Source organism: Somniosus microcephalus, chromosome 9 (assembly GCF_052327205.1).
Source record: "Somniosus microcephalus isolate GS21.2 chromosome 9, FLI_Smic_1.0, whole genome shotgun sequence".
NCBI lineage: Eukaryota > Metazoa > Chordata > Chondrichthyes > Squaliformes > Somniosidae > Somniosus > Somniosus microcephalus.
In genome coordinates, this window is record NC_140995.1 from 159,547,198 (window position 1) to 159,560,622 (window position 13,425).

At 42.1% G+C, this 13,425-nt stretch overlaps 1 protein-coding gene across 1 annotated transcript; it reads left to right on the forward strand.

Moving 5' to 3' along the window:
- The first annotated feature begins 3,599 nt into the window (after positions 1 to 3,599).
- LOC147112796 (4-galactosyl-N-acetylglucosaminide 3-alpha-L-fucosyltransferase 9-like) lies at positions 3,600 to 5,019 on the forward strand. Its single transcript, XM_085996238.1, has one exon. The coding sequence runs from the start codon at positions 3,694 to 3,696 to the stop codon at positions 4,738 to 4,740; it is 1,047 nt and encodes a 348-aa protein (XP_085852364.1). The 5' UTR covers positions 3,600 to 3,693; the 3' UTR covers positions 4,741 to 5,019.
- The last annotated feature ends 8,406 nt before the right edge of the window (positions 5,020 to 13,425 follow it).

Below are 13,425 nucleotides of genomic sequence, written 5' to 3' on the forward strand. Positions count from 1 at the left end.
GTGCTTCTTCCAAGTGGTGTTCAACATGGAGGAGTGAGGTTCATGGCGTGGCAAGGTAAAAGGAGTAGCCATGTGTGTGGGTGGGGAGTTGTTGTGCAGGGTGGCTGTGAGTGAAGACGGGAAGACCGTGAAATTGGAGGAGAAATAGCAGTGGAAATATAAATGAATGTTGAAATCACTGAGGATGAGGTTTCACTCTGTGGAAAGGTTCAATGATGAAAGTAGGGATAAGTGAGATCACGATGGGGCTTGGGCAACATTAGACAACAAGAACTTTTGTCCAAGTTCTCACCTAAGCATCTCAAGTCTTAATATCAAGCTAATGGTCGTTCTTCAACTTTAACCAGGCGGACAATTTTAACCTAAGCCACCCAGTGAGAAACTGATGGGATCAGACCAGGCGCCCGTTTTACACCCCAACTGAAGGAAAGTAATCTAGGACGGGGTGCAAAATGGGTGGTGGACTCGTGTAGCTCTGAAAAGCTCCTTATAATAATTTGTCCATGACTACACAAACCACTCTGGGTACAGGTATATTGTGTATCAGTAAAACAGTCCGTGACTACACAAACCACTCTGGGTACAGGTACATTGTGTATCAGTAAAACAGTCCGTGACTACACAAACCACTCTGGGTACAGGTACGTTGTGTATCAGTAAAACAGTCCGTGACTACACAAACCACGCTGGGTCCAGGTACATTGTGTATCAGTAAAACAGTCCATGACTACACAAACCACTCTGGGTCCAGGTATATTGTGTATCAGTAAAACAGTCCGTGACTACACAAACCACTCTGGGTCCAGGTATATTGTGTATCAGTAAAACAGTCCGTGACTACACAAACCACTCTGGGTCCAGGTATATTGTGTATCAGTAAAACAGGTTTATTAAGCATTAAACATCCAGTACAAAGAAGTAATACTGAACAAGAAGATAGTCCCAGTCTGTTCATCAAACCCCGGCGTTCCTTCCGAGTGACTGTGGCGCGGCCTCTTTATTCTCTTGCTGTGTTCTGTTGACTGAAGCTTCTCATCCTCTGGTTTCGCACTGCTTCCAGTGTTCAATAGCTGTTCCTTTATACCTTTTTTCCCTTCAAAAATACATGGCAACTTGCAGCTGCTTGGGCTATCTCACCATTCTGACCTTCACAAGTACGGTCGATCATTCCCTCCCCTTTTCTGCTGTGAGCTTTACAGAACATCCTTGAGGTATTTTCTAAACAGTTTGTCTATTCTGCAGCTTCTTAAATGAAGGCTATCTCTAACTTCTATCTCTTTCCCACAACATTATCGAATTCCATGCCTCCCACTATCTCTGGGTTTACTTAATGCAACATTCCATTACTTCAGTAATTTATGACAGAGGTTTTTAGTCAGGTTGGCATAATTTCCCATCCTGCTTTGGTCTCAGCCATTCACCATTTTATACAAGCTTTTTAGGTTTTTAACATACAATTTCACATATTATAGTTATATAAAAATGGTTATAGAATCTTAATAATGTTTACTAAATCCTACAGGCGCACTCTATCCTACAGTCGAACCCGCATGTTTCCTGCCCATTAATGGCGAGCTAGGTTCAAATTACCTCCCAGGTCTCTACTAAGCCAGTTGTATTCAGTGTCTTATTATAAGGACAACCATCAGTCTTGAGTCTCTTGTTCGTTTTATTCCTTAGGGTATGTCATTTTAACAAAATAATAATATTCCATGCTACTTGTATTTGTTTATGGACTTCCACTGTCTGATTTCTTAATTTCTTAATTATCTAGCTTCTCTTTCCCTAAATTTCACTCTTCTTTTAAATGCTTTCCCTCTCCTTTCTCTTCCCTCATACTTACAGTTTAAATGTGCCTTCTGTAGAGGGTATGGTAATGTAATAGTTATGTTATGGGACTAGTAATGTAGAGGTCTGGACTAATAAGGCACGATCTTGCCAGCCCTGAGGAGGCGGGTATGGAGGCGGGACTGCCGGGAAAATGGTAGAATCTGGGAGCGGGTGCCCATCCCGCCCCCAACCCGCCTCTGTGCCATCTTCCCAAAAGGCGGGTAGCCGACCCGCACCGGGTCCCATCTCCTTGGAGGCGGGAAGGGATTACGGTCACTTAACTGCCTGTTAACAGGTAGTTAACAGGCAGATAAGAGGATTATCCCCATTTTACCCACAAAAGTGCGGGCTTCCCGAAGGCTGCGAACCCCGCCAGGGTCACCAAGGTGAGCACTGGGTCTGTGGGGGTCGGAGGGGTGCAAAAGTGCACTGTGAAGGTAAGTGATGGGTGCAAGTGTGGAGACGTGAGTATGTGAGGTAAGTGGAAAGTGTTAGAAAAAGTTTACTTACATTTGTTTCTTCCTGCGGGCTTCAATCGTTGGGGATGCAGAGAGTCTCGCATCTCCGCGGCAGAGATGACAGATGGCTGCTGCATTCTTGAATGCAACAACCATCTAATTTCTATTAAAGAAAGAGGTTTGATGAGTCTTGAATACAAGAACTCATCAAACTACAGAGAATGTCAGTGTTTGACAGCTTCACAGAGCTGTCAAACGATGACAATTCATCTGTCAAAATTTTTTGACAGATGAAACGTTATACGCTGACATTCTCTGTAACCGGCTTCCCCTTAATTGGCCTGCTAAGCCCACTGGGCAGGCTTAACAAGGTCAATCAAGGGAAGATAGCGTGGGTTGACCAGAAGTTGAAGGAGGCGGAACTAAAACCCGACAAGTGGGAGTCCCACCTCCAAAAGCTCCCCATTGGCAAAATCCAGCCCTAGAGAATCTGAGCTCAAATCCCATCATGTTTATCAGAATTTGAATGCATTTAAAAAAAAATATCTGTAAAAGTGGCCATGAAGCTGCCAGTTTGTCACAACCACCCCACCCCCACCCCAACCCCACTAAGTATGGCCAATTAGGTGTCAGCTGTGGCTCAGTGGGTAGCATTCTCAACTCTGAGGCAGAAGGTTGTGGGGTCAAGATCCACTCCAGAGACTTGAGCACAAAATCTAGGCTGACACTCCCAGAGCAGCACCAAGGGAGTGATGCACTATAGGAGGTGCCGTCTTTCAGATGAGATGTGCAATCAAGGCCCCATCTGTCATCTCAGATGGACATAAAAGATCCTGTGGCACTATCTCAAAGAAGAACATGGAAATTATTCCTGGTATGCTGGCCAATATTTATCCCTCAAGTAACACTACTAAAAACAGGTATCTAGTCATAACCACATTTCTGTTTGTGGGATCTTGCTGTGCACAAATTTGCTGCCGCATTTCCTACATTACAACAGTGACTACAATTCAAAAGTACTTCATTGGCTGTAAAGCACTTTGGGATATCCTGAGGTTGTGAAAGGCGCTGTGTAACTGCAAGTCATTTTTTTTTTTAATGTCATTTAGGAAAAGAAACACGCTGTCCATACCTGGTCTGGCCTATATGTGACTTCAGTCCCACTCCAATGTGATTGGCTCTTAACTGCCCTCTCAAATTGTCTAGTAAGCCACTCAGTTGTATCACCACCTTCCCAGGACAACTAGGCTAGGCAATAAATGCCACCTTGCCAGTGATACCCACATCCTGAAAATAAATTAAATAGTTGTATTAGGGAAGCTGTGGTTCTTGATGCAGTTTAAATAGATGAGGAGGTATTGTCCTAGAATCCAATCTTTATTTTTTTTCTTTTACAGGACACATTATGACATCAGCATCTAATAAAGGGATGTTACGCATCCTGTTAATTTCCATCTACATTTTGGGCTGTTTTTTAACCTTGTTGTTGCTGTATATCAAACCATCTAACACCTGGATTTATGGTCCCATGTCAGTTCTACGCATGCCTACTGAAAATGAAACTATTGTGCTCATTTGGCTGTGGCCTTTTGGTCAGCCATTTGAACTCAGTTCTTGTGAATCTGAGTTCAACATCCATGACTGTTATTTGACTGTAAATAGGAACCTGTACAGCAAATCCCACGCTGTCCTTATCCATCACGGGGATATCAGACGGGACTTGTCCAACCTGCCCACACAGCCTCGGCCAGCTTTTCAGAAATGGGTTTGGATGAATCTGGAGTCACCTACCCACACTCCAAAAAGGACTGGGCTCGACCAACTCTTCAATCTGACCTTGACATATCGGCGGGACTCAGATATCCAAGTGCCTTATGGGTCTCTGACAAAGAACAAAGTTCCATTAGCTTTTGAATTGCCTGGTAAAAGCAATCTAGTGTGTTGGGTTGTAAGCAACTGGAACTCTGATCATACCAGAGTGAAGTATTACAATGAACTCTACAAATACATTAAAATCATCATTTATGGTCAATTTCTCTGGCAACGCCTGAGCGATAAAAGTTTGATCCCTACAATATCTAATTGTAAGTTCTACCTTTCCTTTGAAAACTCGATACATGAAGATTACATAACTGAAAAACTCTACAACGCTTTGCTTGCAGGCACTGTGCCTGTGGTCCTGGGGCCATCTAGAGAAAACTATGAAAATTACATTCCGGCCGATTCTTTCATTCACGTGGATGATTTTCTTTCAGCTAAAGAGCTTGCAGATTACCTGCACATGCTGGATCATAATGAAGACTTGTACATGCGCTACTTCAAATGGAGGAAACATTACACAGTGAGGATGGCTCGTTTCTGGAATGAACATGCATGTTACGTCTGTGAGAATATAAAACGGCATCAAGAAAATAGATCACTTTCCAGTTTAGAGAAATGGTTTTGGGATTGAATTTTAAAATATGTCTCCAGTAAATATCAATATCTATGGGATTCAATTGCCTTTTTCCTACAAAAAAAGAATATTTTGATTAAAAAAAACATGAAATCTCTTGTTTAAAAAAATTCTACAATTTTATATCTTACCTAGTTACATGAGTATTTATCGGGTTCTTGGCAGTGCAGGATTCCTGAGCATTAAATTCTCATCTTAAATTGACTCCGCTGGAGAAGGCTATTGCTTTTCAAGCTGAATATTTTTATTTTAAAGAAACTTCACATTCTGTTTCCCCTGTCATTGCCATTTGTAGTAAAATAATAGAAATATATAATCTTTATTAAAAATTAAGGAGAAAGTGTCCTGAAACAAATTAAACAACTGATCTGATATTATTACTGGAAGAACATTATTCAAATTATATCACAATTTAAAGAAAAGAGCTTTAAATGATTTATAAGCACTGTAAATTTATATCCATTCATTTTGAGTAGAGTAGCAATGCTTTGTTTAGTATTTGTTATCTTGCTTGATCCTTGAGCCCTTACCTCTGCTGCTGTGATTACTTGGTATACAAAGTTGATGAGCTGGCTTAAGGAACCACCTCTACAGCCTCTAACACCAATGTTATTCTATGATTGAAAGGACTATCCTTAGCCCCTTTCTCTACATGTCGCCCCTTTGACAACATCATCAACATAGAGTCAGCTTCCACATATACACTGCTGACACCCAGCTCTCCCTCTCCACCACCTCTCTTTACCCCTCCACTACCTCTGTGCTGTTGGACTGCTTATCTGACATCCAGATTTTTTATGGATCACACAATGCCGCAGCATTTCAAACACGTAGCCAGTTCAAAAATGGATTGATCCAAAGGGTTGTCTACAACTGCCAGTCTAACATCGGTATTACAGGAAACTCTTGTTTAAACGGCACCTAAATATCCGGGATTCTCTATTAACTGGCAAAATTCATACTCCGAAAACAACACCTCAATAACCGGAAATGTTGCCGAGTCCGAGTCTCCCGTGGTGGCCGAGTTAGTCAGTGGGGGTAGTTCTCCAAACTGCCACTACTCGGCTTCTTGGCGCTGTCGGAAGTCCGAACACCTCAATAACAGGAGTCTGACTCTCCCGCGCTGCCGGTAGTCTCTTCCGATCCGCCATTTTTCTGTGTGTCTCCCGCGCTGCCGGTAGTCTCTTCCGATCTGCCATCCATCTAACACAACATTCTGTAGGTGAGTACCCAATTACTGTATACTGCACATTTTTTGATTTTTTGATTTTTGTTTGTTAAAAATAGCCTTGGTAGATAACCCTCTCCGTCATCCGGAATTTTTAATCAACCGGCACCATCCCGGTCCCGTCGGTGCCGGATACCAAAGAGTTTCCTGTAATTGCATTGGATCTGCTGAACTCCTAGGTTCATCTCAAATGCCACCATGTTTGACTACAGTTTGAACCTTTCTCAATCAGAAACAACTGCTTATTCTATAACATCTTTCAAACTGTTCTCTGTGCTTTATTCTACTCCTGCTCCTATCTTCTATGTTTCTATGTTTCTATTTAGCAAGAATTTGATGTAATAAGTTGATTAAATTGAGTTTGTTTATTTTGCTTTTTTTGAATCAGTTATCTGAATCTTTTCCACTTTTGATATGTTCCATGGTTCACATGCTTGGTGGGAAATTTGTTGCTACTGGCAACCAGCAAAAGTTTTCATCTCACCAGCGTGATATTTGTGTTGCCTGCTTTACCCATTTTTGTACTTTTTTTGGATAGATATATTTTTGCTCTTCAGGAAAGTATAAAGTACTGAGTTTCTGAACAAATATACTGAAGTAGTCAACTGTTCAAAATTAACTCTTTGTAACTTTTTAAAATATGACAACTGTACAATGGAATTTACTGTCTTTGAATGATCTGGGGGGAAAAAGTTCATCCTTTTTAGTAAGTTTTAACCTCTGCACATGAACTTCTCTGTCTCACATCATGTGTATGAGAATAGATTAGCGTGTAACATAAAAGGTAACACTAAAGTATTTTACAATTATATAAATAGCAAAAGGATAGTCAAAGGAAGGGTGGGGCTGACTAGGGACCAAAAAGGAGATCTTCTTGTGGAGGCAGAGGGCATGGCTGAGGTACTAAATGAGTATTTTGCATCTGTCTTCACAAAAGAGGATGCTGCCAATGTAACAGTAAAGGAGGAAGTAGTAGAGAAATTAGATGGGATAGAAATAAAGAGGAGGTACTTAAAAGGTTGGCAACGCTCAAAGTAGAAAAGTCACCCAGTCCAAATGGGATGTGACGTTAAGAAAACTACTAGGCACTTGGTCTAAGCGTTAAACAAAGCTTTCATCAACTGTTTTACAACATGGAGGTCTAGTTGTGTCCTTCACTAGTTCCTGTTAAGAATGTCCTGCACAAGCTGGGCCCATGCCCGAGTATTTATACTCTCCCTGGACAGTGCCACCCGTAGGCTGCTCAGTATTATTTCATAAGTCTTTCTTTCATGAATGACTGATTCATGTCAGGATGCATCCGAGGTTGCTGAAGGAAGTAAGAGTGGATATTGCAAAGGCTCTGGCCACAATCATCCAATCCTCCTTACTTTTGGGAATGGTGCCAGAGGACTGCAGGGTTGCAAATGTTACACCGCTGTTTCAAAAAGGTAACTACAGGCCAGTCACCCTAACGTCGGTGGTGGGGAAACTTTTAGAGATAATACTGTAATCTAGGACAAAATTAATTGTTACTTGGAAAAACATAGGTTAATCAATGACAGGCAGCACAGATTTGTTAAAGGCAAATCGTGTTTGACTAACTTGATTGGGTTATTTGATGAAGTACTGGAGATGATTGATGAGGGTACTGTGGTTGATGTTGTGTAGATGGACTTTCAAAAGTATGATAAAGTAGCACATAATAAACTTGTTAGAAAAATTGAAGCCCATGGGCAGTGGCAGCGTGGATACAAAATTGGCTAAGGGACAGAAAGCAGAGAGTAGTGGTGAACAGTTGTTTTTCAGACTGGAGGGACGTATACAGCGGTGCCCCCAGGGGTCAGTATTAGGGCCACTGCTCTTTTCGATGTATATTAATGACCCGGACTTGGGTATACAGGGCATAATTTCAAAATTTACAGATGACACGAAACGTGGAAAAGTGGTAAACAATGAGGAAAATAGTAGCAGACTTCAGGAGGACATAGGCACAGGCCTCCAATCTCCCAACACCGCTCCCTCCCCCACTCCCCACGTGACGGCCGATCACCCGCAGCCTCCCCTCCCTGAGGCCTCTCCAACTGGCTGGCTGGGGGCGAGAAACAGAGTTTTGAAGTGCTAATCAGGCCATGCTGTTAAATTTGGCAGGATCTGTGGGGAAACCGTTCTTCCAGGTTTCCCAACCACTTTCTAGCCCCCCTGCTCCCGACCCACCTCCAGATTAAAATTCCGGCCAGTGAAATGGAAGAAAATATGGGCTTTTCCGCAGTAATATCGCTGTTAAATACTCCATTAAATGCCTTGTTGGAATAGGTGTAAATGGGGTTTTAACAGCGTATTGACTGGTAAACAAATGTTCTGGCCCTGAAAAACTAATTTTTATATTTGCGGAGTGTCAAATTTCTCCATTATGACAAAAATTACAATCTTTAAAAAACTTTAATTTTTTTTTAAAGTTTGTTCATGATATATCAACTTCTATCTTATTCCCATGTGAGAGTCCCAATCTTTATTTAGTTCTCTGTAACATTTTTAAAAAGTCCGGATAAAAGCAGCTTCTCATTTCCTGGTTTCCTGGCGGTGAGAATTCTGCAATGTCTTTGGCTGCTTAGACAGCTTATTGACGTCACAGCGGCATCACACTAGAATTCCCATTACAGAGCACTGAAAGCAATTGAATGTCAAAAAAGGCAAACTTATCATCGAGAGTTATAAAGGTTTAACATATCTTCCTTGCTTTTCTACTCTATGGCCCGTAATAAGCAAAGGTGCTCGCTGCTGACCAGAGGACATAGATTAAGGTATTTGGCAAAAGAGCCAGAGGTGAGATGAGGAGACATTTTTTATGCAGCGAGTTATTATAATCTGGAATACACTGCCTGAATGTGGGGTGGAAGCATATTCAATAGTAACTTTCAAGAGGTAATTGGATAAATACTTGGGAGTGGGACTAATTGGATAACCCTTCCAAAGAACTAGCACAGGCATGATGGGCCGAATGGCCTCCTTCTGTGCTGTAAGATTTTATGATTTCTATATATATATTATATATATATATGAAAGCTCCTCTCTCCCTAAAAATGAGTAATATGTATAAATGATTTGTGTCTCCCTAAGAATTGATCTTAAGCAGGAATTAATATAAAAATATAAAGACATAAAGAATTTGCTGGAAACTTACACCATGGTAATTGGGTACTTACGGCGCATCCCATTACTATTTCCAGAAAACTATGGCGTGACTGACTCAGGCCATTACTTACACCATGCCAACATTTCCTGATACTTTGACTCTAGTACTACTCACATTGTTTGCACTTGCTAGCTAATGTAATCTTCAAATTGCACTTGGCTATAAATTGCACCAATTCCTCCTGTTTTCTAGGTCACAAAAACTTCCATGATGCTTTAACCTATACATTGGATTTTACAGTAATACTTATTCTCTTTAGGTAATGGCTTTATAAATATTATCCTTTTTTTTGCTATATTTTTGTAGCTGTTCTTTGATTACATTTGGCTATTTTTTGTGTGTGTTGTAAAGTTAAAAAAAGTTTTTTTTTACTAAACTCTGGTTTATAATGACATTTTAGTAAAAATGCCTTTCCCTCACCGAAAACAGTTGTACAGCTAATTATCATAGCTCTGCCACCATTAAAATCAATGGCAAGATCAAGCTTGCCGAATTAAAGCTACTGAGATTGTTGCAGAATGGTCCTCGTGGGGTGAGTATACAGGAATCATATCCACATTGATTAGAGGCAACATCGCTTCTGGGCACATATAATACAGTTGCTATATCAATTGTAAATTTTCTTGATCGGATTGATCAAAGCAGAGCCCACATGTTTCTCTCTCCACGGATGCTGCCTGACCCGCTGAGTGTTTCCAGCATTTTCTGTTGTTATTCCCACATTTCTAAAGGTTGGGGCAACCGTTTTCTGCATTGCATCTGAAATCGCTTTCTGATTGTCAGTCACAGGCAAAGTACAGCCCTCTTATTAAAATCCACAGCTCCCAGCCTTAGTCTCGTGGTGCAGTGTGAGAGTTACAGACAAACTGTTTGTACCTGTGGCAATATTTATTTAAAATTTGTCCCTGTTGATATTAGTAATTTGATGCCGAATATAAATAAATAAATGTTGGCTGGAGGCAGCAATCTAATAGAATTAGACACCGCTGTGTTTTCATGAATTCTTTAGCAATTATTAACAATATGGTCAGTGGACAGTGTAGGAATTAATAAGCGGGGTTGGGGTTATTGTCTCTGGCCAGTCAGAAGCCTCTGAGCTGCTCCAGGGACCCCCGTGCGGTTTCGAAGCGCTCCCCTATTCCTGGTTCTGACCGCCGGTCTTATTCGGTAGCGATGTAGACAGAAAACAGACCAGTATTTATTGAAACAAAAAGAAACAAATTGAAAATAAACAATACAGCACACCTATGCTGAAATACAGCACTTTACTTCTCACAGTACACTTTAGTGTCTACTACAGCACTCGTTTGCTTAATAGAACACTGTTACTTAAATGCAGCACTTTACTTCTTAGTACAACACTGCTACTTAGATACAGCACTTTTAATACAGCTACTTAGTGTTCACTACAGCACTTTTCTGCTTAGTGCAATACTGTTACTTAAATACGGGAGGAGAAAACGGACACAATGAGGGAAAATTGACTAAAATTACAGTTTAACAAGATTCCCCTTAATTCCCACCCTTATACCTATTCTAAGTTGCCTTGTAATGGGCCAGAAAATGTATGCTCACCAATGAACGCCTGCCCCGTGCCCTTGCAGTCTTAGATTCTTCACCATCCTGAAGATAGAGATACCCCAGTGTTTAAAAGTAACTGCTGGTATTCCACTCCCTTGGGCGGGCTCCCAAGTGGTAGAGGGCATGGAGGTGAGGCTGCAGAGAGAGAGAGAGATGGCTTCTTGAGAAGCTATCTTATACCCCATTGGGGCCAAAATCTTCCCACCCAAATCCGGATGCATCTGGGCTAAAAGGGATCCAAACTGTCCCCATTGACTGTGATGGGTTTTGGATGAATCACCCATTCATTGTGATGGGTGTTTGAATGCATCCCCATTCTTGTGATGGGTTGAATGAAACTGTCCCAGTTTGAAAAACCATGTCTATTTCCTTAATGGCTGAGTAAACAGCCCTTGAATGTTAGTGTAAACAAACTGATTGTCCTGTGGTCATGCCCAACCGCACTTGATTGGCAGTCTCAAGTGGTTCAACATTGTAGCAGTTTAGTGTAAACAAACATCGATTGTCCTGCAGGGAGGGAAACTCCCTGAACTGCCTTTGATTGACAGTTTAACTACTCCATTGCTTCAAGGGCTGTTTTTTTTTTCTAAATCCTTTGTCAGCCATCTTTGGTTTTCCCTTTTCATATGCACACAGTCTGTGTGGTGTCTCCTGCCACGAGGTCGGGCAGCCATCTTTGATTATCCTTTTTCACAGACACACAGGCTACCTTTTCAGTCCTCTTTGTCAGCCCGTGCTTTGAAGAGAGACTGTCCTTTTGTCTTCTGCCACGAGGTCTGATGGCCATTTTGATCCCTGGATTTTTAAAGATATATTCCACCCAGGTATTTTTTAATCAAAAATCAATCTTCGGAACTGTAGTAAATTTTGAAATTATTGCGAAACCTTACAACACAAAGATTTCAACCAACTCTCTTTTGAAAACAAACAAACAATATGCTGGCATTAGAGATTAATTAGGTTATTATTTTAACTATAACTGACATTACATGCTCACAGAGTTTTTAATTTTACAATCTAAAGGTTGAAATTTCTGCAGAAATCAACAATCAAAATGAATTCTTAACTACTGGCTGCACCAGCAGTGGAGGTTGCTACTCATAATGAGGCAACGATGGGAGCCTCAATGGGTCCTTCGGTGAATGCTGAGAAAGGCAGGAAGGGTTTACTTAAGGAGGAATTAAAGCCTGGAATGTTAGCGAGAGAGTCGGAAGGCAGAGGAGCAGTGATGGGTTGGGGCAGGGATTGTGGGGCAAAATATTCAAAAGGGGAGAAATGAAGGGTAGCATGACAGAGAGGGGACGAGTCAAGAGAAAGGGACCAATAGAAAAAGATGGAGATAGAAATTATGAAATCAGGGAATAGAGGGCAAGGTGAGCTGGGACGGAGATTGAAATCACCATGAATGAGGAGTTGCTGGCTGCTAAATCACCATGCTTAGCGCCGGCTGTTATGGCTGGTTTGAAGAATAAAATAGCACTCACCATGCTTCAGCCAACTTCCGGCATGGGATGCGCTGGTCACCATCTTAGGAAGGGCGATAGCGTGGCCGTTTCCTACGTGGGGCGGAAGAATTCAAATGAGGCAGATCGTGATGTCAATCAGTTTGCAATACTGATTTGACGCACAACCTGCCATTTTGGACGTGACCACTCCAGTGTACACCCTCTCCTAACCACGCACATGTGTTCAGCTGCACGACATAGAAACACATAGAAACACATAGAAGATAGGAGCAGGAGTAGGCCATTCGGCCCTTCGAGCCTGCTCTGCCATTCAATGAGATCATGGCTGATCATCCAAATTCAGTACCCTGTCCCTGCCTTCTCCCCATATCCCTTGATCCCTTTAGCCTTAAGAAATATATCCAACTCTTTCTTGAATATACTTAATGAACTGGCCTCCACCGCCCTCTGTGGCAGAGAATTCCACAGGTTCACCACTCTCTGGGTGAAGAAATTCCTCCTCATTTCAGTCCTAAATGGCTTACCCCTTATCCTTAGACTATGACCCCTGGTTCTGGACTCCCCGGCCATCATAAACATCCTTCCTGCATCTAGTCTGTCCAGGCCTGACAGAATTTTATAGGTTTCGATGAGATCCCCTCTCAATCTTCTAAACTCCAGTGAGTATAAGCCCAATCGACACAATCTCTCCTCATAAGTCATTCCTGCCATCCCAGGTATCAGCCTGGTGAATCTTTGCTGCACTCCTTCCATGGCAAGAACATCCTTCCTCAGGTAAGGTGACAGACCAGCGCTACTTAAAGGGACACAATGCAGCTTTGAGGTATGTTCCTTTTTGGTTTTGTACTGGTTCCTGTGCAGTTTATTTGAATAGTGCCTTGTTGTAAGACATTTAAAACATTGAGAAAGTGTTCAGGGAGTGCAGGGAGTGCAGCTGGATGTTGGGAAGGCTTTGGCTCTTAAAGGAAGGCCTCTGACTACACCACTTGCTCCCAGTCATAGGGGCTGTACTTGCAATCCCCCTCATGCTGTAGCATGACAGGGAGATGGAGCAGAGGCAGCAATGACAAGCTGCTCGCAGAGGGTGGAGAAGGAGGGGGAGGAAGGCTCTCAGGAGGAGGCTTTACCCACCTAGGGTCTTCAGGGAGCACTTCTCCTACTTGCACCTAAGCCAGGAGCAGTGTATTCAGGGGCTCCGCTTCACCAAGGAGGTGGTCACAGAGCTCTGCCAC

Coding starts and splice junctions, on each gene's coding strand:
- LOC147112796 (XM_085996238.1), top strand. CDS start 3,694: ATGACATCAGCATCTAATAAAGGGATGTTACGCATCCTGTTAATTTCC.